The sequence below is a fragment of the Kryptolebias marmoratus genome, linkage group LG16 (genome assembly GCF_001649575.2).
Source record: "Kryptolebias marmoratus isolate JLee-2015 linkage group LG16, ASM164957v2, whole genome shotgun sequence".
Classification (NCBI taxonomy): domain Eukaryota; kingdom Metazoa; phylum Chordata; class Actinopteri; order Cyprinodontiformes; family Rivulidae; genus Kryptolebias; species Kryptolebias marmoratus.
This window is the reverse complement of record NC_051445.1, coordinates 4671275-4697831: the sequence shown is the minus strand read 5'-3', so window position 1 is coordinate 4697831 and position 26557 is coordinate 4671275. Positions and strand designations below refer to the sequence as shown.

General features: G+C 36.6%; 1 protein-coding gene across 4 annotated transcripts in view; it reads right to left on the bottom strand.

The window, feature by feature from the left end:
- bbs9 (Bardet-Biedl syndrome 9) overlaps nt 1-26557 on the bottom strand; it is a 131150-nt gene that overhangs the window by 23697 nt on the left and 80896 nt on the right. For all 4 annotated transcript variants that reach the window (XM_037980541.1, XM_037980542.1, XM_017428475.3 and 1 more), the window contains one exon: nt 23014-23121. In XM_037980541.1, the coding sequence (XP_037836469.1) occupies nt 23014-23121 (108 nt within the window). The remainder of the gene's footprint in view (nt 1-23013; nt 23122-26557) is intronic.

Genomic DNA, 26557 nt, shown 5'->3' with positions numbered 1-26557 from the left:
AATTTTCTGATATGATGAATTTGAGATTTTCATTTGTTGTCATTTGTAATCATCAAAATTAAACGAAATAAACATTTGAAATATATGAGTTTGTATGTAATGTATGAATATAATATACAAGTTTCACTTTTTAAATGGAATTACTGAAATCGATCTACTTTTTCATGATATTCTAATTTTATGACCAGCACCTGTATAGAAGGAAAAGAAAAGAAACAAAAGTCAAAAGCACAGACATATTTACGTGGCACATTGACATGGATGTCAATGTTTTACTACCCCAAGATACATAGCATTTGCTAAAAAGGATACTTGCACATGTTGTAAGACATTATTTTGAAAGGGAATAGATGTTTTTGTACTTTTTCAATCACAATTTGACAAGTGAAGAATCAAACAAACAGACGCAAACTACAGTAGAGTAAGTGAGGATTTAAGGTACCTAAAGGAGCTGCAAATGGGAGAAAGATGCATGTGTAATTTGCAAAGTTGTAAAGTCAATTTTTACCAAAGACATCAGATACACAAAGTGTTTTTTTCATAGTTATCTGGTTATTTCTTTTCATTAATGCTATATGGAAACTGAAAGAAGTAGCTAAGTAGTCTGTCAACATGACCAGCTTTCATTTTATTCAGGGATAAAATCTATTTAGGTCTGGGATTTCTTAAGGTTTAGACACTGATACTGCTGCCACAGATACGAAAAGCACTAAAATAACACTGGTTAGTTCTTTTTTCATTGCTTTGATAGGACTCTTTTCTGTTTTTCTGGACAAGATTTTCATGAAGGACTCAAACCTGTTACTATTGAAACTGCTGTGTCTTTACAAAGAATGTGAGTGATGTGTTTCCCATGGATAAATGTCTGGAATGTGTATATAAAAGTATATTATCAACTATTCAAACACTCACTATACAGCTGCAGGGGTTTACATTACATACTGATGCATAACCATCCAATCAACAGAGAACAAAGTTATGATTATGAAACTGATTACAATAAAATATACTGCACTTACATTTTCAGATTAATTCAAAACTTTTTTGTCTCTGTGAGTACTTTATGAAAGATTTCTGCTCGTTTCACTAAACACTCACTATGTCAGTTTTTCTAACCCCATCTGTCTGTCACCACCAAGTCTAAATGGTCCATTCATGGATCTGATGGATTGTCTTGAGCATGTGTGTGTGTGTGTTTAAGATAGAAACAAATATATAAACGGTTAAATACAGTGTGCAGAGGATGTGTATTATACTGTGGCCAACAGTCCTCACTTCCCTTTTTTAATGGCACATTTATCTTTGACCCCATATGCGTGGGAACAGTTAGACATCTGAATGGAGTAGAATCGGAAAGGTAACATTAAAACAATAGTGACAGCAGCCTGAGAAGGAAAAAATAAAAAGAGACATTCAGACAACAAATAAGGGAAATACCAGGTGATCTCTAAAATGGGTGGCTTTTTAAATATGGAGATAGACTGAAAGAGTGTGCAGCTGTCATCACTGAAATAAATCAAATAGAAATGGAAATTAACCCCTGAAAAAATTATTTATACAATATTGTGTGAATTAAAATTGATGCAAAGCTGGCAACTGGCAAGTGCTATGAGAAGAGAGCAGTCAAAGAGCAAAGGTTTGTACTGTTCTTAATGTTTTTGAATAACAGTAACCCAAATCCACACCAAATTTTCTACTTTTGCACAGGATTCAACATGCTACCAGTTTTCAGGAATTCCAGCTTGGACTTTGCTCCACCTCTGCACTGAAATTTGTGAAGCAATTAGAAACTTCACTTCACTCATAATTAGGTAAAAATCTACAATATGTCTGCTTAATTTAAAAGAGTATTATTAGAGTCTAATAATTTAAGCATTTAAAGTACAAACAATATATTAATTCCTCTGATCCATCAAACATTGATTGGTTGGTAAAAAAAAACATCCTGAAGCCCAAATAAAACAAATTAAAAAAAAGTACAAACATGTAAAAAGACAGAATTCTTCAGGTACAGGAGGTGGTCATGGGAGAGAAGCTGTGCTTACAGAGGACAGGAAATCATCCCTGCAGTCTTTATGGAGCTCTCTGTGAGATACATGCCTTTACATAAACTACATCATGCTGAGAGGAAGAGGTTATGCTCCCTGTAGTCCCATCTGCAGTCAGACGTTTGGTTTTCCTCTCAGAAAACAAACCTACACGAAGAAATGGTTACAGGCTCCTGGTGCTAGTTTAAACCACAGAGAATCTTAAAGTAAAGAGAGTCTATTAGTTCAAGAGCAAGAACAAAGAACAAATCTGATGTTGTGCTGACAACATCAGAGAAAGTGATTCATTCAACAACACAGTTTGGTTGAATAATATTTAAAAAATCTGCTTATGTTCATCTGTATAAAGAGTAAAATAAACTGGTGCGAGTCTTACACACTTTTGCAAATATGCACACAAGGACAATGTGCAGGTGTGTTCTAGAAATGAAAAACTGATCATTAAAAAACAATCACACTAAATGTATCCACAGAGAGCAGAAAGGTGGAGGAAGAAGAGGGAGAGACAGATGGGGGAGGAAGTGTGTACATTCCAGGTTAATCCTGATAGGACAAAGCCAGTGGTTGCTGGCCACATTAAAAATGTTCCCACAGTTTGGTTCCTATAACTTAAATAATGCATGGGCCAAACACACACACATAGAAACACACACCCTCACAAAATGGCAAAGACTTAATATTTATGAGCTGAAGGTTTAGAATTGTTTGTTAAGGGTTTTGTGTGAACGGATGTTGGTACTTCTAAGTGTGAATCTGTGTGTGTGTGTGCAAGCTTTGCACGTGCTGGTTAAATACTACAACCAGAGAGTGAATTATTTTTGACATGTGAGAAAAAGAATGAATGGGTATGTGTGTGATTTGTGGTGCAGTCCAAACAGAGTGTATATTTGCACAAGTACAATAGGAACAAAAATGACAAGTGTGTTCTAGGGACACACACAGATTTTAGAACATTTTTGAGCACAGAACAGTTTTTGGACCTCAAATACCATAAATCTGCAAAACTAAACCAGCACTGTTTATATCCATGTACACACACACACATTAGAGCGTTATGTATTAGGTTTAAGTATTATTAGTTATGTATTTGCAAGTCAGGATTTTTATATCACAAATATTAAGATAATTTTAGCTCAACACACATTTTCCCCCTCTCCATAAACTGATAAAATTGAGCATTAATATCTAACAGAAGTACTTTTTTGTCCAAAATTTATATCTTTCCTATATTAGCTTGATTATTTTAGATCATCTTAATTTTTAAGATCACACATTTTTATTGACAAAATTGCAGAATAACCTATAAAAACTGATTTATTTAAGCACATCCAACAACCTGTTTAATGTAAAAATGTTTTATACAACAAGTCAGTCTGAGAAAAAGTTACCATATATATATATATATATATGCTTGTTTTAATAAAAAAAGCAGGAAATAATAAATCTTAAACAGAACACACATGCTGAAGAAAAGGAGATGTGGTCCATTTCTCCCAAGCTTCCAACCTGCAGAGCTAACTGCAGCAGTGAATTTTCATTGTGCTTACAAAACTAAAAACAAGACAGAAAAGAAAAAAAAAAAAAAAAAAAATCAACATACTACGTTGTCTCCACTCTTTTCGGGTATATATTGATTTCTTAAAATTAGTAGACAACTGTTTTTATGCAGCATTTTCAGTGTCAGGAAAAAACAAAACATTTGCAATAACCTTACTGAAAGGTCTGAATCATGTTATTATTATTTTTTTTTCATTTGTCACAAGAAACATTGAGAAAAAAAACAAGTTTTCTCTCAAATTCCTGCTGACAGCTGTGTTCACAGTTAGCTTTCACAGCTCAGTTTCTACATGCTGATAAATGGTTTGTTGTCAACATTTACAAGTTTTCTAAATAATAAAAACATATTTAACTAATTGTTTGTAAAAATTATCAACCTCTTACCACCAGCTTTTATAAATGTTTATACAAAAAAAGGGTTCAAATAACAAAATATTTTTGACAGACATGTCTAGAATTTACAGAAGCCAATCTGTTTGCAGAAGGTTCTAAATTTAAACCAATTTTGAATTTGGAACCAGCTTAGAACCTGGTTTAAAACTGCTGAAAAGTTATTTTTTCTCCCAGCTTTTGGAGCTGATGTTTGCAGTAGTTGCACAGATAATACAGACTATTAATCAGAGACTCAATAAAGTTAAAGTGTTGTTGAACAGCAAAGCTTTGAGTCTGTGGATGACTCTGACTCTCAACCTTTTGTAGTAAAAAGAGCTTTTTTTCACAGGCATAATTTAAAGATGGATTATTTAGTGGTTTCAGGTGAATGCTTCAGTGCAAAATGGTTATAACCACAGCTGAAAAGGGTGAGTTTCAGGCTGCAATAAAAGGTAGTTAGACCTGATGTTCTCTGAAGTGAATTACGAGAAAATGACCTCAGCCACTTTCCACATTTCCTCGTTCTCACTTGTTTTATATAGTCTGACATCACAGACGCACCCTCTCTTATCAGCTCTCTCTCTCCAGCTGCTGTTTCTCTCCCACGTTCATCTCAGCTGTTTCAACTCTCCTTGGACACTTACTTGTGTGTGTGTGTGTGTGTGTGGTTATTTATGGCATCTGTGTGGGGAAAGGGCGGGCAGATAGATGATCAGAGGAGGAGGACCAACAAGATGATCTCATCCTTTGACAAAGACTCTCAAAAACATCAACTATCACCTGTTTGTCTCCTCAGTCTCATATTAAGATTTGAGGCATTTGTCATTTTTATCTCTTCAACATTTTGAAGTTGAGTGAGTGTGTTTGTGTGTCCGACAACAGGACACTTGGCTATCAGGGTGGGAACATCAGCAGGACTCTCTGTGTCTCCATAAAAAAAGTACACGCAAGGATGGACTTCCTGAGATGTGGGGGAAAAGGACGGATGAGATAGGAACAGAGAGATGGACAACTACCTGCTGTCTGGATAATTAAAAACAGTCTGTGAATGCAAGAGCCTTGTCAGGACACATTACTGAAGTAGTTACCAGGGATACCTCATGCACATACACTAACGCAATGNGGGGACAGAAAGTTGGAGGGAAGACAAGATGACACAAAGAGGGTGCATAAGTAGAAGGTAAGACAGGATAAATAGGATGAAGACAGAAGGAAGGATGGAAAGCAGAACAAAAAAAAAGAAAATGAAGAATGCAAAATTAGCAAAAAAGAAAAAAAAGAGGAATAAAGTATATGAATAAATCTTTTTCATAGGAATGGTCCCACAGTGTTATTACAGACTCATCTCATGAGTGGAAGGACAATAAAATGAATACTTAAAAGCTTACATTATGTGAAACCACTCTTTTAAAGCTGGAATGATTATGTATTTTAATCATCACTTGCAATCATGTGCTTATGCACTCTGCAGGTTTGCTTCAGCTTTCTGAGCACTGAGCCAACTTTAACATGTGCAAAGCAGTTTTGGAGCGTGTATGTAAAAGAATCAATAAGAGGAAAATGAAAGAGAGGACGTATTGTTTGTGTGTGACAGAACATTGACCTTTGGGAAAAATATCATGTGATAAAAGAAGACAAATAAATAGAGGAAAGGGAGATCCTGGAGAAAGATCAATGGATGGACAGCAGAGCCAGGTGAGAAAGAAGGAAAGGAAGAGGAAAAGAAGAAGAAAGGACAAAAGTGAAAACAGATGGATGAATAGAAAAAGACAGCCTGTTAAAAAAAAGCTTCTGCTCTGGATGAAAAAGTAATGACACTGCATGATGACAGGTTTACAATCTGTATGCAGTAAAACCTTCTCTGCTCAGTGGTGTCTCTGAGATGGAGGAAGAAGTTGAAGGAAAATGAATTGGAAGAGTGAAAAAGAGATGGAAAGTAGGGAACAATCAGAGAATAAAGACAAAAAGATTGGGTAATGCCTTTAGACAACAAAATTTGGACAAGCTGGATATGCCGTTTATTAACAAGCATTTTGTGTGAATCTTAATTTATTTTCATCAGCAATAGAAAAGGATCATAGTAGTCAGCCTCTGAGGTAGTCAGAAAAAAGATGCAGCACTGATATAACACAGGACCAACTTTTACATTGTTTCACATCTCATTTTACATTGATGTTCATCAATTTTGTCTTGCAATACACCAAAAGAGATAACGAGTTACATACAAACAAATAAACTAAACTTATAAGGATAAAACATAAACCCTATACTAAACAATGAAAGAGTGTAGAGGAAAATACACTAGAGATGAAGCTGCGTGTAAATGTCAAGATGTAATCGTAGCACCTTCCACATGCAAAACTTGGCAATGACATGCTTTCCATCACACATCATAAAAGACTCCCCTGCTTCTGAACAGATCTGTCTTTGATTGTTTTAGTCTCTTGGATCAGAAGAGTCAGTGAAAGAGACTCTAAACTGGACCTTCATGATTTCATGGCTGTACTATACATTTAAACACAAAACGTACCTACAGTGTTTACAAACAAACCCCAAAATCCATGTAGGAGACACACTTCACTCAGCTAAACAACATACAAATATTTAAACCCTTACATAAAAACAGTGATTTATGTAAATTATTTTAACATAGACAGTTTCTCAAAATCACTAACATATTTTTCTTCAGCCACCCACCCAGCTCACAATCTTAAACACAACCCAGACTAATGGTTGTTGATGATAATGATGATGAATAGGCCCCATTTCAGTCTGTTCACGGCCAATGTGCTCCTAAACCGGCGATGAGTTTGTATCTGATTGGTTTATTGCCAGGAAGTAAGCCTGAGGTCAGTCTGAACAGCAAGACTGGAAAAGCAACCAGTAGCATTTTTCTTTAAATACACAAACTCTCGAGACTGAAAAACAATTGTAAAATAAATTATTATATTAAGAAATCTTTCAAAGATATTCTTAAATGAATGTAACGTTTAGTTTTATTTTGCAGAAAGCCAACTCTACAAGCTTCTTCCCATGCATTTACATAAAATGTAAGAAAATGGGGCTGAATTTAACAAACCACAAATCAGATTTTTCTGTTTTTGCTCAATTATCTCCATCAGACTCTAAAGAACGGTTTAATGTTGGTCACGTTTGAGCTGTAAAACAACATCGCAAGGTATTACTATGCATTGCATTACAAATCCAGCAATAAAAACAAGCTATGCCATCCTTCTTTTATCTCTTCATCATTTCAGGATGAGCTGTTCAGTGTGTGTGTGTGTGTGTGTGTGTGTGTGTGTGTGTGTTTGAATGTGAAAGAGAAAGAGGGGTTAAACCATGTTCTCATAGGCAGGTCATGTCTGGGTCAATCTCTCTGGCTCCAGCACTTCCCTGCTTAACCCCTTCATATCCCCTCTCTGTCTCTCTTTCAGTCACGTGCACTAAAAACCAAACGAGCGTGCATGCAATGTGTGTGTGTGTGTTTGTTTTACATTAAAACTTAAAGAAAGAATATTCATGAAAGAACAAATTTTTAGGCTCTGGTCACCCTGGTTGTTGTTTTTTGCAATTTAACCTAACAACCTCAACTACAAATACAAAAAATAAAATTCTGTATGCTGGGCACAGAAGAAAATTTCAGGTAAATATATACTTACAACAATAACAATATAAAACCTTTATTTCTGCCCGGGGCAGCGAAGCACTTGGATCATAAACAAACTAATGCAAAGATTGTTATGACAAGAATTTTCATGCTGAAGTACTGAACAAATATTTTCTCTAGAGCAACAAACACTAACAGCCCCAACACTCCTGATTTAAGGAAATCACAGTATATAAACTCCCTGCAGACATTCCAGTGGTTGCAGCAGATTGGCTGTGATTGATGTCGTCAGTCAGGACTGGTCCCACTGGGATGGCCTCAGTTAATTTCTGTCTGTCTCTACACACAAAACAGGCGATGTAGTCTTTGATGTCCAGTGACAAAGTACCTGAAAGGATATGTGCAACTGTTTTTGAATCCTAGCAGCAATTAGCAGCAAAAAAAGGATTGTTGGGTGGCTTTGTGTAAACTCCAGATCAGTGTCCTGTCCAACAAAGACATTTGTCTCTTTTTCTGCGGAGACTGATAATGATTTGAAAAGTTCATATGTGCTACAAGCTAACAACAAAACTCCTCGCAACAAAAGTGACCATGTAGTCCAAAGAATATAAATGTGTGAGTGGTTGACCATGAAAACAAAACAAAAAAAAATGGTGTGCAGGAATGCTCAGTTCAGTGATTTGACAAAGAACCACACTTATAATTATACCTCAACTTTCTTAACCTCAGGGATTCCAAAAATTTGTCTGAACCACTTCCAGCACAGCATGAACCAGCATGGAATCTGTGAAATAAAATCAGCCCAAAAGCAGAATGACTGGTTTGTGTGTTTGGCGAACATCTTTCTTGTGTTTGATTTTTGTTGTGTTTTTAGGCCAGAGAGGCCACTCTCCCACATTTGGCTGAGACAAACAGAAAGGCTGTAAACTCCCCTAATGTTGTTTGGTATGTGGTTTTTGCAGCTGCAAAATAAATCACTTTGGCCATTTTTGAAAAAGAAATAAAAATTAGATATGTGTTCTTCATCTCTAGAGGAAAAAAACACACCTCAAAGCAAGTAACACCTATACCACTAACACAGGCTATAACATCAGCATGTGGAGATCTGGAGTAACAGCTGATAAATAAAAATAAAATATTTAAGGACAGATTCACCAATCTCAGTTAACAATGAACTGGCAAGCACAAACACAGTAAATCTCACTTTTGACTGTGGTTTTATTACACTACTTTGGCCGATGATGTAAAATGACAATGACTATAAAGTCTGAAATCTCAGATTACTGGAGATAAACTTTGGAATGTCTATCAGAAAAAGTGAAGGAAAAGTAATGATTTTTAGACCCAGAACCATTTTAATCAGTCCAATTAAAAATATAAAATAGGACACTGAATTGAAGAACCCAAAAAAAGAGAACCAGGGGAAACAAGAATAAAGCACTTGTTCAGTGTAAATATCCACTGATTTGAATTGATCTTGGCTGATGAAAAACAAAGAGATAAACAAGGAGTGGCAGAGCCAGACCATATAACCATCTACATGTGAGGACGTGTTTTCAGAGGAGTAGACTAATTTGACTGCATAAACACTTTCTCTGAAACAGGCTTACACATAAACTAAATTTGATATACACACACGTCCCACAAACAGAAAAATGTCAACGCACAAAGCTTCCAAGAAAACTGTTCATTCCTCCTCTCACACTCCCATACACATAATCTGACAAATGCACTCATATGCTGCTCTATAACTTTCCAGAGATATGTAATACAAAAGACAAAAAAAAAAAATGTGCTCAAAGTGTATATACTCTGAGTGTGTATCAGAGCCTCTATCCATGGGAGTTTCCCTCCTTAATTTCACACTCACTATACAACCAGCAGCACAAAGCTCAAAGTGTGGGAGACAGTTGTTTGTGTTTAAATGACCTCATGCACACATATTGGCTTGACAGTGTTTGCATGTTGGGCCTTTCTCTTTATACACACACACACACATGCACATGCACACCAACGAACATACACGTGGTGGAGAGGTCATACACCTCCACAGTCTCTTTCTCTCCATGAGGTCTGGCTGCTTTTGTCTGAGTTAAACTCTGTTCCTCACAAAAGCCAGCGCAGCACCAACTCAGCACATAGCTGCCTGCTGCACATGTGTGTCTGCCTGTGTGTGAAAAAGGAAAATTAATCATTGGGTATACACACTGCTGAAATTATGTGTGAATAAGTGTTTAATTTGTTTGTTTTTTTTAATTGTGAGCAAACAGGTGAAGGTATTTACATTTCTGACCAACATGCAGCCAGAAAAAAAAGTAAATGTTGAAGTCTTTAGGAGCGAAAAACACATTCAGATTTTTACTTCTGAAGGAATCATTTTACCAGTTATCTAGTTTTTACTCACATTTCACTAAGTTCTTCTTTTGGAAACACATTTTGAAAGAACTATGTAGTTACTTTACTACTGTGTTTCAGGTGTTCTCTTGTACAGTGGAGAAAAGTGACAACATTACCATCAGATAATGTTGGCACTGTTGAAATCAGAGTTTTTTGTAAGAAAACCTAGATTCATTGCATTACTGTTATTGATAATGCCAAAACAGCAGCAGCAGTAATAGTTGCACAAGTATAGAAATACTGAGTGGTACCAGCAATGAGTTCTAGTACTCTTATAGAAGCTGGAACAGCAGTAAATGCTTCTGCCCTCTCTTTCAGCTGGTGATTCTGTGAAGGTAGTCAGTCTCGTTGCAGACTTGAACTTTTGGTGTGTGCTGCCAAGAGGTGGGTTGCACACATGTGGCGTCTGTGGGCTCTCCACAACCTGGAATTGATCATGTCTCATTAATTGCTGGAATTAATTAGAGTCTGAAAAAAAAAAAAAACTGAGTTGAGCCACAATCGGCACCAACCTGCACATGTGTGTGATTTTCTGTCCATTTCCATGGGGATAGATTTGAATGCAGTCAGAATGTGTGTATGTGTGGCTGTGTGTAGTAAAACACCTGTATAATGTAGGTTTGTGTGTGCTTGAAGGAGTGTGTGTCAATGATCATTTACTGAATAAATGAGGAATGTCCTGTCTGGGACTGTGTGCACATATTAGACTAGTTCTAGAGGTGTACCTTTTCAAGGTATGTGTGTGTGTCTTATTTCCACGACCCAATATTTGCCATGGAGCAAATCCCGGTCTTTAGCCTAATGAGGGAAACTAATCATGTCCTCTGCGATCCCACAAATACACACTCGTTTTATTACTGAGCACATACATACGACCACTGTGAAAGTAGATGAAGAGATGGAGATGGAAGGGAGAATGGAGGGTGTGAGACAAAGTAAGGGGATGGAGAGGAAAGGACACATTATGTACCCATAATGCTTCTGTCTGCGGTCTAAGGCCTGTACTTTGTTTTGAGCCGTCGCCAAGACTGAGAGAACTAAGCCGACTTTCTACTGACACTGATCACTTCTCGCTCTGCTAGTGAAAACACTTAAACTCTCAGAGGAACAGGTAATTTCCAGACTTCTAAAAAGCCTATATGTGAACTTTGGAAAACAGCGATCATTACCTCACAGCCATCATTCAATTTGACATTATAGGGACTTAACTTTTCCTTTGTTTATTTGGTAAATGTTTAAAGAGCACTTTTTTTAAAGAATGATTGGGGATTAATAGAATTTGGATGTTGTTTTGGGGCCTTTGGTCATCGTTTCTATTGATTGCACTTAATGGGTGGAATCAACATCAAGACAGCATTTTAGATGAGGCAAGAAATACAATCAGAAAGGTCATAAGCAAGCCAAGAGTCTATCAAGTCAATAAAAACCATTTCATTGTAAAGCGTATCTAAAAAAATGCACATCTAAGTCATTGCTTTGTTGTAAGAGTCCAATGGATTTGCTAAAATTAAGCTTAAATTTAAGACTTGATTGACTGTTTATGCTTTTGACTGTGTTTAGGCATCTTGTTCCCCCATTACTTTTTGTCCTTGTTTAGTGTTATAATATTTCTAGGTTACAGCAAGTAATCACTTTATTACAAATGATGGCAACAATGGCTGACACTACTTAAATATTAAATTGTAGTTAGAAACACAACTAAAAAATGAAAAAAGTACCTTACCCTCTATTCAGTTGTAACATTTTTTTTAATAAAAAAAATAAACTATAATTGATAAAATAAACATTTTAAATAGACTTTTTCAAACAAACAAAACAATAAACACACAATTTAAAAAAGGCTGATCAATATAAATGTATGTATTATTGTTTTGCACTCTAAAAAATCTTTCCCAGGCTTCCAAGAGTTTACGCTTCATTTCAAATTTAGGTGAAATTGAAAAAAAAGTAAAGAAAAATACAGTAAAAGAAATTTAACACGGGGCTTTTGCTTTCGGACTCTACAATTTGTTTTAATCTTGAGCTGTCAGTCTTGTTGACGAGTAAAGTGTCGCCACACACAGTGAGTTGTGTGTCTGTTCTCCGTCTGTTCAGTGTCTGCTGACCCATAACGAGCCCCTCACCGGGGCGCACACACACACATGTGTACAAGAGCAAAGTAAGTTTTTATAGTTAGTGACAGCTGATGAATCCTCCCCCCGATTTTGACCTTTAAACTCTGGCTCTACCTTCTGCACCCCCCAGCTAATTGACACGCCGCCTCTGTTAAATTCTCTGTTCACATACACACACACACACAGAAGCTCCCCTTAAATTAGCACATGATTCATACATGCTATATTGTGAAGTTCTGCATTAAGGTAAATACAACTTATAGCAGAAGGAAGTAGGTGAACGGCACACAGAGGTTGGAAGTTGATGAGTAGTGCAGTAGCAGCTCCGACACAACATATGTTACCTATTGGGTTTTTGCCCTGAACAGGGAGGACACAAAAAGAGGCCTACACTTCCCAGGCAGTCGGTGGAAAAGTACACTCTACAATTCATTGCTTCCTTCACGCCAAATTAAAGGTCCCTTGTTTAAAAAAAATGGGGGTAGGGGTGGAGGTTGAGGGAATTGAAGGGGGATGGAGTAACAAAGAGGAGCTTTTATTACAAAGAAAAACAGTTTCTGATCAACGCTTGTGTCGGTATGACTGTCTGCTCAAAGTGGATCCTTTAAAAGCTGCTGAATAATGAGTTCTTAGCTTGGTAATGTTCATACTCATATTTTACTCTGAAAACTTAGGCCTCAAAGAATAAGTGAAAGATTTATAATTTAAATGATTTATCCACTTTTATAAGCTGAACTTGCACATGTGCAAACACATTTTGATCGTAACCATTTTTCATAGAAAGTCAAAGAGTTTGTCAGAATGGAGCCAACTGAAAGTTTGAACATATATAAGAAGGGTTACATAGCAACTGAATTATTTTTCTTTGAGGCTATGTTTTTATAAGCAAATCGGTTCACTGATGACATTTTTATTTCTATTTTGCAAGTTTGTTTTTGGTGGTCAGGCATCTCACTTGTTGCTTCACATTTATTTTGAACATCAAGTTTGTTTCATGATTATAATTTATTGGGGCCATACCCTGTATAAGTGGAATGACCCATGCAATGTACAAACCAAACTAGTAGCAACCATAAAATGTATTAGATTAACAATTATGCACCGTAACATGGCTGCCATGGCCTTAATGTGAAAAGCAGCAGGGGGTGTGAAGCCTGGTTTACTAAAATGGAAGCTGCACTTCCTACACTGGCCTCCCAGAGGAAGAGCTTTCATTTCTTGTGTAAGGTTCCCTCAGGAGCAAGAGTCTGAATGGACACTACTGCAAAAACACTGCTTCTCTGCCACATGTTACATGACCTGAGGGGAACACACAAAAACACATCTGAGTTTCCATCTCTGAAAGACTGTCTGGTTTGTTGACAGTTATCGTAGCTAGAATAGTTCCTGCCTCTCCCTTTTCTCCCGTTTTCTCCCTCTCCTCAACTACCCTAAATCTATTTCCTTTTCTCTCCCTCCCTTGCTTTTTCCCACTCCCTCTCATCTATAATTTACAGAACTTATCAACATGCCTTTGATAAATTAGATTGCTTCGATGAAACTCTATGTTGCATCATCCTGGCTTTATAAACACTTCACACGTTTTTCCAAAAGTAATTGCTGTTTTCCAGTTCAAATCTTCCTTTTGGGGTATGGTAGACAAACTCAACATTCCTGATGATGCAGGGTTTTTTTTAAATAAAGGGTTTGAAATTTGAACATACCATGTGTGAAAAGAAATATGAAACAGAACGAGTTGATGTAAATAAGTCGCTACAGTAAATATTTCCTGTTTCTCATTATCAGCTTCGTATCTTAAATTTGGTGAAGTCTTAGTCTGTTGTAAGCAGTGGATTACTATCTAATGCAAAGAGTATTCTAGTGAATTTTTCAAATAAATGCTAGAGGCCTACACTTCCCAGGCAGTACATTCAGTACCACCAATTTATTGAGACATCTAAAGTCTAAACACTGGACACTGAGTTCACACAGCTAAAACAAACACAGCTAAGCAAACACACTTTACAGGAAACTCTAAAGAGAAGTGACAAATTTTAAAGGAAGGATAATAAGGAAAAAAAGGATTACAGAAAGAGTGACTGAATTATTCGCTCTGGATGACCAACTCATCGCTGACATGAAAAAAAATAGATTTCTGTCGCTTGTCAGTAGTTGTTGGAGCCACAGTATGTCCTTTCCTCTTGACACTACATAACAGACATGGAATTATCCATCCATTTTCACTGACATGCTTTTTCTTTCCGGGTCACAGGGCAGCTGGGGCCTATCTCCAGCTGTCACTGAGCGAGTGGCAGGGTACAGACTGAACAGATTGCAAATCCAACACAAAAGTTACTCAAGATGCTTAAAGAATTGTTTGCCATTACCTAGCATTGCTTTCTATGCTTCAATAAATAAATGAACAGGTAAATTTGAGGGTGTAGTCTTCAGAGTTAACTGCAAACATCCTGTCTCTCATAAAAGACATCATGATGAAGACAGGTTTTATTTACTGCAGTGTAGAGCTACTGAGGTGTCAAATACATGATGCCACTGATCTGAATAACTTTAATGTACTAATAGTATGTAGTCTGCAAGCCTGTGCTGTAAAAAGTGCAAAACAATGCAAGTATCAGACTGAGACTTAGTCCTTTTTTTAGTGACTTGAAACAGTTTCTGGGACAAAAACAAACAAAACAAATCTTGATCCTTAATGGATAATAATTTTATAGATAATATTCAACTGTAGCTAAAAATCAAACTACCAAGTTACTAAAAAAAACATCAAGTAAAGCTCAAATTTGTGAACTTAGTGTAGAATTAGTCACATTTATTTCATTTGATCACATTTGACCATTTTCAACTTTTGTGAATAGGTGGCAACTTTGGTGCCCATGAAATATCATGAACAGCAAAATGATAAAAATACTTAGTTACGTTAACCTTACATCATTTTCTATACTGATCTGCTATTGAAGCAGCTGTCTGCTTTTAGTTCATTGAAAACAATCATCAATCATGTATCCCAAAAAAACCTTTGGTGATTTGACTTGTCATAAGTCTTGGATATATCAATCCCTTAGTGTCAGCACACATAAACTTTAGATAAAAATAGCTGTTATATGAGTCCCAGGTGAGCACACCCCCACCTACAGTATTCTAAATTTATTTCTGTTAGTGTAATGGACATGGTACAAGCTATAGATGTCAACTGACAGCTGGTCAACTGTTATGTGATTTGTGATGCTGAAAGAATGTGTTACCCCATAAAATCTGAAAAAAAAAAAAAAATAGAGAGAATTTGATCAGAGCTATTTATTTCTGCAATATTTTAGCTCAACAAGCCATTCAGAATTATGGTTTTCCAACAGGCTGCAAGATATTCTCTAATAATTTATCTTGTCTATCCATGACAATTGTACAATGAAAGAGCTATCTTAATACAAGGTCACTGACATGATTTAGCGGCTGCTGTGAGGCTTAAAACTCCTGAATTTTCCATTACAGGGTGACACAAGCCCATATGAATCAGTGCACTCTGGATCCCAACCGGTCAACAAATATTTGGAACGCCATCCTCATCTCTATCTGTAACCATGACGAGCATTAGGTTCTGACCAAGAATAGCCAATCAGATAATGCTGCTGCAGAGGCATTAGTGGAACATTACACACACATTAAACAGCCAAGCATCTCATCACTGATACATCAACACAACCAGGGCCAAAAAATAGTTCATGAGATGGCGTGATAACCATGCGGTGGGGCTTTTGTTGGCATTCACAAGCTTTGGAGTTTCAGTAAAAGAGCAAGTGCTGCTACCTAAATATGTTGCTAAGTTGGAAGTTGAGAGAATAAAACTTGTGAAGAAATCAGAATGATATTATTTGTTTACAAGCTCATTTTGGAATAAAGGAGTGCCTATTCTTTCCACCATTTTTTTTGACAGAAACTATGCTCTTATTTTCCTCTTTTTTACATCTCTAATCATTGTGTAAAGGCAGTACTTCAGGGAAACAAACAAACAAAAAAACCCCAGTAAAATAAATATAAAAATGTGTAAAAACAACAACATTTTCCAACTTCCTTTGTTGCTGATAGAATCTTTAAAATACACATTTTTGTCTATGCGCTCAGACGGTGGTAACCTCCGCCAAGGCCAGAGCATCAATAAAAAACAGTCCGATCACCACCAAAATTTAATCAATTGTTATTTCCTGAACATTTGATCAAAGTTCATTAGTTTTTAAGCAATCTTGGTAACAGACAAACAAACAGACAACCAACACTACCGAAACATAACCTCCTACACAGAGGAAATAACTCCTACAGATTACAGTTCAGTCATTGATTAGCTGGTTAGATTTTTCTGGATCATATTTGATGAAAGCATACTGATTTAGATTCTGCTGGGCCTGAATTTGACAAATATGTAAACATTTGAATGGTTTCTAGTGATTAGAAATAAATAACACTTGTAATGAGCACTTGGCTATGGGTAACTTGAGACAGAGTTAGATTCCACAAAGCTTTAGTTGATGAGGACTTGAAATGTTCGGAGTTGACAAACAGTTTGATGTGTGGAGCTTCCATAGGACATGAGCAGCATTCTGAATTCTCATGCATGTGAAAAGTAAGAAAAGAAGCAGTTATATTTAAAGAAAACACATTTGAGATGTTTGACTTTGGATATACGTGTCTCTAAACCAGCTATAATTTTGTGAATACACCACACCGATTTAAATGCCATGTAACCCCCTGATTAGGTAAAAATAAAAACTGTTGCGGCACTCCATCATGCAACTTAAACTAAAATTGCAGACACTGATTTTTCCTTATTGCAATGTCCTACTGAGTTGTGCATTTAAATCATAAATAAATTCATTTTTTGCTACTCTTTTGTTTAAATAATTTGTGGTACCTTGTTTAAAGTTAATCTGAACAAGAAGATACATTCAAAGTTGCAAATATTTATTATATTTTCACATAAAAGTTAAGTTAAAAAGTGTTGTCAATGGCAATTTAAATGGAATTTCATCCCCTGACACCACCTATGTAAAGAGTGAATGGATTTTTGGATGGTCAGTGGTACTGTACTGGTCCTCAGTGATAATAAAACCATGCTTTCTTATATGCACCAAAAAACATGAACTTTTATGTTATTGCACATGTTGACACTTAAAACTAAAAGTAAAATCTACCTTCTGTAATGTTCACACCCAGTTTTATAGACTTAAAACCTTAATAAATAATTACACACCCACATCATTTGCAGAAACTTTCAGCATTCAGGCATAGTTTCAACAGCCACATATTTTACTTTCCATCTGCAAGGACACTTAACCTCATAATGTTTGTGTGGATACATGAGTGAAAGTTTGTGGATGGCTAAACAAGGGCTCATTTTCTGTCTGTGCTTTTATTCATGGAGGGTGAGTTTTAAATAGAGGGACCTTTATCTGTCACACCCATTAACAACCACACACACACACATCCAGAAGAAAGATTCATGGGTCACAAACTGGCCACAGCCCCGCAGGATCCTGTTTGAGATGAGAAAACCTGCCTGCTGAGCATGATGTGAGTGCAGATGCTAGATGTGAACAGCAGCTACAGTGTGCATTAGTAAACTGATAGCTCTGTTCACCGTGTTATTGTATTCTCACCGACTGACACAGCAGGACTGAGTAATTCAGCTATGTTAGTGCAAGGCTCCACTAACTTCCAAATGCTAATTTTGAGTTGCTACAACTTTCATTACCTGAGCTCAGCTCCACTCAGCTGCTGAACACACAATAAAGAAAGGCGGAAGTAAATAGCTATCTTTGCTTAAATTCATCTAAGGTCAAACTGGAGGATGTGACTGTATGTTATATAGGTGAACTTTAAGACTTGAATTCCACTTTTTAAAATGAACTTCCTGAAAACAAACAGAAAACTGCCTGCGGGCAAACTGCAGTTCTACTGTTATCTATTACCATATAATTTGTGACTATTTCCATGACACATTTGTGTAATTATCACTATAATTTAAGCTGCAGTGTAATTGTTAGGGTGGAGCATCTTCTGAAATCATCAGGGAGCTCAATGGTAAAAACCCTTCAGTCCTAGTTCCAAACAAGTATGACTGGATTCAGTTTTTTTTTCCTCAACTGATTTTGATTATTCCATTTAGTTTAAAAAAACAACATTGCTGATTAAGTACCAAAGTGCTCTTTTTTGAACTTGTACACTTCACAGCACAAAACTCACAGAGATCTTCCCTGCAGAATTCAGTTAATACAGTAAGTACTGATTCAAATATTGTCCTCTGTTACAGCATTTAGCAAAGTTTGTGGTTACAAGTAAACTAAGTTAAAAGGCAACTGTCCCATCTGCTTTGATTTGTTACATTTTTGGCTGAGGAACTACCAGGCCATCAAATGTCAGATGTCTTCTGGACAAAAACAGTTTGTGCTACTGAAAGACAAAATAATTGAACTAGTTGAAAAATGCATGAATGTGTGACTACAGGAAAGTCTGAACAAAAATTAGACTTCTTAAGTTACAGGGAATTAAAAACGTATACTGTAAATTCCACACATAAACAACATACTGCTTGTGTCCTCCATGAGATTATATAAAAATGACTTAAACTGTTAGCATTGTATTTAATAGTCATGAGCCAGTGCTAATTAGACATTACCATTAATGATAAAGTCAGTCCATGTAACGTTTTATGTAAGTTTGTTTTGATTTACAATTATTATCAAAGAGCAGTTAAAATTGACACTGATGTAAAGACAAGCTGTAAGCCCCATCTACATTACTCTTTCCAAAGTGGCAACTTTTTATAACTGTTTTTAGTGTATCTGCACTTATTTTAAATACAGAGGTTTTGAGAAGCTATGATGAAACAGCCTTATTTGCACAGCCCCTCTATCACTTTGTGTCTAAGAAAACAAACAATCTTCTAAGTCTTCTCCATATTTTAATATGTTGTTAATGTGAACATTCTCACCACCTAGTGAAGCAGCTGTGGTATTGACAATGAAAAAATACATCAGTTTTAAAAAAATACAGAGTAGTGTAGACGGGGGCATAGTCATAAGCACAAAAAGAGCTGCCTTTGTTAGAGTGCTTTTCAAACAAAATGTCAGCATACAGAGCTCACCAGCATCCTGTTGGTGCTTTATTGTCAGAAAAAAGCACCATGTGGACACATGCACTTAGTTCTCTGTTGTCAAAATGTTAATTGAAAAAGTTGCTGTAGGGTCACTGGATTTCTTTTTTTTTTAAGAACCGCTGCTCATCTCAAAGGCTGACTCATCTGCTCTCTTTATTTGTGTTTTCGAACAGATGGTTACATCAAGACAATAATGGATAACAGCTTTTATCTGGATTCACCACTTAGTGCATAAACTACAAGTTCATGCTATTGCATAAAGAACATTATCAGCGGGTGAAGGCAAGTAGCTAATGGTAACTGCCAACACGATGGAGGTGCAACACTAATGTGCCTGAGTGGCTTTTGGCAATGAACAGACTGCAGATTACTGTGAGAGTATACTGTGCAGTATTTCTAGATCTGCATATTAGAGAACAAGGTTGCAGTCTGCAAGCTAAGAGCATGTTAACATAAATCTACGCTGAAGGTTTGAAAGTAGGAGTGTGTGTGTGTGTGTGTGTGTGTGTGTGTGTGTGTTCGGGGGGAGGGGGGGATTTCAACCATTTTGAATACTGCCTGAAAGCTGATGCAGGCTTTGATGAGATCCTTATTGACTCAAAGACAAGATAAAGGGAGCAGACTGAAATAAGTTATGACTCAAAACCCAAATTCACACGAATCAGAGAAAGAAAAACAACATAAAAAATGGTATATTTTCTGTTTAAATGCACTTATATTAATATGCATTACTGGTCTGAGGGTACAATTTGCATGAAAACTTGTAGTTTTTGGATTGTACATATGTCCCTGTATCTGGTTGTATGTGTGCATCTGTGGTCTGGATCATGTCTGTGATCCCAGGTGGGCTTCAGGGGAGGAGCAGAACAACAAAAGGAGATGCAGCGCCAGGAAACAGAAGGAAGACACTCTCTCTTCTCCCCTTTCATCTCTCTTTTAACCTTCCGTTTCAAGAAGAGGAAAGAGAAGGAGTGTGTCCTTCTCTTCTCGCCCCATGTCCTTCTTTCAAACATCTTTTGATGCCTTACAAGTCAATCAAAAATGCTTTCCGGTTGCCATGTACTCCGACAGAAAGGTCTGTGTCTGCAGGATTTGGCGTGACGCCTAATTACTTTTAAGTCATAGACAGGTAGGCGGAAGGTGTGTGTGTGTAAAAAAATATGAGCTTTGAACTGATCTGTTTTCTGCCACTGTGTTCTTTGCTTTAATGGGAGTTGTAAGCTGGCCAGTTGTGCTAAAGGCTTTTCTGGCACTTTGCCACCATCAGACAAAAAATACTGTAGAGTGCCAGCTGGACCAGATTTAAACCATATGCAGATATTGACAAAAAGCATCTGTATAAGATGCTGTGAGCTTCTTGTAGCTTATTATAAATCTATCAGTGTAACTACGGTGTGATTAGCAGTAAACAACAGGGAGCTCTGTCCCACTGAGCCACATCCTTTATCGTGAAGTGTCCTTAAGGAAAGCTAGCAAGTATCAAAAGAGACTTTCACTATAAGGCTTAATAATCAACCACATAAGTTTGTTCAAACGGCTGTTGTTTATTAATTTCTGTGTGTTTGTCAGATGAAGAGGAGGAGGAGGAGTGACTGTGAAACAAGTTTGGACATGAAGTTACCCGCCTTCCTTCCCTCAGTCGCCAAATCAATTACCCCGTTCCCTCCTTCCTCCTCTTCTTTAAAGTGCAAACCACAGAGTTTATCTGGAGGTTGCTATGACAAACAATTCTAATTAGAGATCATTTTCCTTTTCCTTTTTTTAATCACGTATGGTCACATTGACATATATAAATGTGTGCATGTGTGCGTTAGACAGCCACAGAAAGGAAATTCTTCTGTTTTGATACTGAGCCTCGGCTCGTCACAGACGAACAATAAAGCTCAAATATTTACACACCAAATCATTAGCACTTTTCCATTGTAGAGTTAATAGTGTATTTGTGCTGAGGTTAATGCAGCACTAAATGCAATATAAAAGTCTAGTTTATTTGAAGTCAGCTGCAGATTGGTAGCAGCAGAGTTTAATGCTACAGCTATATGATTTTCCTGTCTTCTGTATGCAGTTAACTTGAATAAATTCTAGCTTTTAGTCAGTTAACTGTTATATTTTTTAACCACTAATATTATTTGTAATTATTTCCTCCCCTTGTCTTTCTATTCACCTACAAAACCTATGCACAAAGTAACAGTGGCATTGTTTTTATGTCCTCAGTTTGAATAAATCTAAATAAAAAGCAATTTCTTAACAGAAAATCAGACTTTGAAGCTTGCATTGCTGTAAAACATTTCTAACTGCTTGATTTATTTCAATAATGACATGCAAATAAAATGCATTAATTTAAATAAAATTCCAAAGATTAAAAACTTTATCTAGATAAAACAGAAAAGTTACAACATTTTAATATGAAAAAATGCTGTAAATATTTTTCTCACTCTTTTACCAAGCTACACCACTTTTAAATTATAATAACGTAAAAACAACTGTGAAGAATAAATGAGGTATTCAGGAAATTATTCTTTAAGAATTACACAAAACACACATTCATGTGATGTGTGTGATGTATGGTTTGTATATTTGTGTGTAACCAATGATCTTGGTGTCGCCCTCTCTGTGTTTCCCACACCTCTTCTCATTAGTGGTGACGCCTGAGCGGATTAACCACACATGTGTGCACAAATGCACTCTAACACACATGAACTGACCAGCCACTAACGAAAGTAGAGCCCATCAAAGAGAATCTGTGATCTTGTTAAGAAGAGACAAACTGTCATAAAACATGGATTTATTCTCAATGCAAACCAGAAGCCCCCTCTCAGCAGTCGGGTGTGTGTGTGTGTGTGTGTGTGTGTGTGTGCAAATGTGGGGAGGTGGTGGTTAATATGTGTTTGACAAAGCAGGAAGGCAGAAAATAAAATGTATTTATGTGTGTAAAGTGAAGTGCTCTGCTTATTGTGTCCCAGATAAATAATCTGGTAAGGAAATGAAAAGGATAACATAAAGAACAGAAAGAATAATAAGCCAAGGAAGACAGACAGACAGATGTGGATGTGATGACCAGTTTGATTATAAAAACAAATATAGTACAACAGGATATCTCTTTTCCTGGTTTAATGTGCCTCAATCAAAGTAGACTGAATAAGAAACCACATGGATAAAAGCTATGAGTAAAAACTAAATATCAGGCATTCAGCAGAGAATGAATTTGTTTCAACTCAAACAGAGAGACTGCAAAGAGGGACATGTTTTACTGTCACAAAGTACGAAACATCTGAGAAGACCTTCTCTAATTCCCATGCAGTTTACTCAAAAATGTTTAGATGGATGGTAACAAATTAAGTAACTTAAGTTAAAATTACTCATATTGCCACAAGTTATGAATAGCTGGAAATACTTGCTTACTTGGTAATGTTATATTTAAAAATATTTTATATTTTACAGTATACTCTAAAACACGGTGCAGGGTAGCAGAATAAACTGCAGATCCGGAGCAAATGACAATCAGAGCAGTAACTACAAGTAGCAGATGAGACAGAACAGTAGTGCTATGAAGGGAAAATGAAGCAGATAATCACGGAGTGACAGATAGTGAATAGACGTCAGTGTTAGGGTTCTGCAGCGATGTGAGTGTGAAACTGGGATGATGCGTTCTGATGCGGTCTGGTTGTGACACATCCCAGATGGAGAAACAAAGAAAGGAAAGAAAAAAGGATGACAGTACAGTAGTGTAAGATAAAGCAGAAAGAGATGTTACACCAAAACACATGCTCCTACCTTTCTTGACTTTCTTAGACGGCTGTTTCTTCTTGATGAATTTGGTCATTTCTTCTGGGGGTTCCATCTCCCCGTCACCACTCACCTCTGGTATTGGCTCAACACCTCCTGTTAGAAAGGTAGATGGAATTTTAACATGATTAACTTTTGTATAACAATAATAAAATGTACATGAGCATTTTCTTTCTTTTCTATTGTTACGTAATGATTTGTTCTGCGGATTTAGCGCAGCACTAAATCTTTTGACTGTGACAACAGAACAGCTAGTTAAGCAATTCCACGTAGAAAGCAGGAATCAAAGAAATAGTTTGTTGTTGGACATTTTGACAAAAGCATGTTAAATTTTTCCACCAAGCAAGTTTCCCAACAGCTCTACAAGTCTCAGCAACAAGCTTAGATTGCAAAGAAAAACAAAAACTCTTTTGTAGTTTTTGTGTATATTGTGAAACTAAGGTGATCATTTCAGACAGATTTTCAGTTTAAGTTTTATCCTTTGAGCTGCAAAATCAGTAGGTTGGTAACATAATGTTTTTCAAAACTAAAAAACAACAACTTTGCTTTAATTATAGATACATGTGACACACATCTCACACATTTAAGGAGCTTTCAAACTTTTTTCAAGTCTTTTTAAGAGATTACTGTGGCGAAACGTTATCAACAACAATTACTTTAATTACTTTTTCAAATTTGTCAGCAGTGTAATTTAATGTCACAGCTCCTTTGAAATTACATGATTCTCTTAAGTTTGTTAAAAGCCAAGTGGAATAAATTAATTTCCTCAGATTGTATTGTCAATTTAGTTTTTTTCACCTTTAAACCATTTTTTTAATTGATTGGTCTCATTCTGTTAAACAGCATATCTCAGGTCTGTAAAAACAAAACAAAATAAAAATGTATATAAATGAAAAACATGACTGAACACAAAATTACTCATAACTATAATGTAATAAATCAGACTTGTCTACTTCTGCTTCTACAGAGGATTTAGCTTACTGTGTACACCCACATTTGCGACAAAATACATAAACTTCATGTAAAACTTGCACAATGTTTTAGAAGAAGAGTGGTGCAGAACGTGTCAAACGTGGTTTGTAAAGCTGAATGTGTGAGCTTGTGATGGTGTGATGGTGTGTGATGAAATCCCTCTCAGAATCCCACGGATCAGTCTGGATTTAGGGAGCTCCTGAGGCTGATGAATTGGAGGCTTTGTCTTTTTCTGTCCCACCTCTCTGTCTCCTCCTCCCGTCTTCTCTTTGTCTTATCTAACATTCTCCATCTGTTCTTTATCCCATCTATGGAAAATTTTGCCTCCTTTTCTATTTGTGTTCTTCTATTCGTTTTTTTACTATTTTCCTTCACACCAGGCTCTCCATCCCCATTCTTCCTTTTCTCCTCTCCTCTTCGTCCTCACCTTGTTTTTTGTTCTTTTTTGATCTTCCACACATGTCCTTGATCCATCCTTTTCTCCTTATTTCTTCCCTCACTTCCTCTCATTTCCTCTGCTCCCCAAGGGTTTTGCCCAGTTTCATGGTGTTTTCATTTAAATCTCACTGCACACTTGTGCCTTTATGTGTGTGTGTTGTATGCATGAGACAGTTAATGCCCGTGCGTCTGCCATCAAGTCTACCTTAAGGTGTCTGAGAATGTGTGTGTGTCTCCATCCCCCCCACTGCGGCAACATTTGTGTGAGTTCAGATTATCCTAAGCCCTCTCTAATATTTATCCTGGCCTTTTTTAAAGACAATCTTGTTCTCTTTGGTGAGAGAACAGCCTGTAGCTTTGCACACACACAGGCTCACTCAATCACAGTTGTTTGAAATGGGATATGCCCCACTCCTAATTGGCAGGTGTTTTTCCAAGGCGAGTTGTTTTTTTTAACACTATTCTACAATTTCACGGTGTGTGTGGATGTATGTTTTAGCCCTCATTTTTACGTCAACATCAGGTAAGGAAATTGGCCACCTCTGGAGGAGTTTACTCTGAAACAATAATCCCATCACACACAGACCATCTCCTACTGCTAACCTCTTACACATTCCTCCTTCTCCATCTCTCCTTGTAAATGGTCGGTATATTATTGCCAGGTCAGAGTCAGGCTGTGTTTTCGTGGTTTTTTTAGCGATGTCAAGGTCTGTACTTGATTCACTGGACAGGTAATCAGTTTTAGACACTTTAATGATGGCCAGAAGTTGTAATGACAGTAAATGCAGCAATGTTAATTAAATTAATTTAAAACAGAGCTAGAATCACTTGTTTTATTGGGAGTATTTATTATTATTACTAGTTGTACTGTTATCTATATATTGGATGAAAAAGTAACATCAGATAGTCACAGCACAGTGGAACAAACCAATCGTATTATTTTCTGGAAACTGTTCAATAATTGGTAAACGTTATCATGAACATTGCTGTGATTGCCGACGTATCTTTAACATGTTTTATGCATAGACTTTTAAATTTTAAATAAAGTATCAGTCCACATTTATCTAATAACTTCTCAAGCCAAGTTCAGGCAGAAGAGGAGGCCAGACATCATCAGTAAACACATCTAAATAATTATCAGCACTGTCAAAGGGTCTAAAGATCGTAATAATGAGCTGCAAAAATTAGCATTAGCCTTGATTAGGCTGTTGTGTTAGCTAAGACTGCAGTGAATTATGGCATATTTCTACTAATGTAGAGTACAACTTCTGTACACTACTTTTACTGTAACATATGAGGAGTTTCTACTGCTCTATATAGTAAATGTAAAATTGAAAGTAAATTTTCAAACAACACTTAAAATATCTTATTCACTATATAAGGCACTATATGATGAATGAGTGCAAAATGTAAACACACACAAAGTTAATCAAAATGTGTGCAAAGTAGTGACAGATCTGGGTTTATTGGCTTTGAGTTTTTATTTCAGGAGGTAATTAACTTTCTTTTGTCAGTATATGAAGGTTTAAGTCTCCCACAGTATTCCAGTTCAGATAGCAGAGGTAGTTCTCTAAGAGTAAATTTTGTTTTCAGTGACCTTTAGTGGTTTAACTCCACACAGAGACAGCACTGTCATAAAGGGTTTGCCATCAGAAGTCCTGTTTGAGGCTTTTTGTGAATTTTGTTTATTTGACCAGCAACACATTAGAGCACAAAGTTCACGTGCATTGGAAAATTTAAAAAATAAAGCCAAAGCAAACATCAGAATTTAAATGTTTCAAACATCCTAAAACATGTCAAACTCACCAGAAAAAAAATAAAAGAAAAAAATAAAAAATGATCCTAATTAAATTAAAGTGTGGTAGAAATAGGACAAGATGAGTCAGCATAAAGGTTTTCAACTCAGAAATAACATTTATAACAGTCTGGTCCTAATTCTCATCCATCCATCCATCCATCCATCCATTGTCTTCCGCTTATCCGGGGTCGGGTCGCGGGGGCAGCAGCCTAAGCAGGGAGACCCAGACTTCCCTCTCCCCAGCCACTTGGGCCAGCTCCTCTGGGGGAATCCCAAGGCGTTCCCAGGCCAGCTGAGAAACATAGTCCCTCCAGCGTGTCCTGG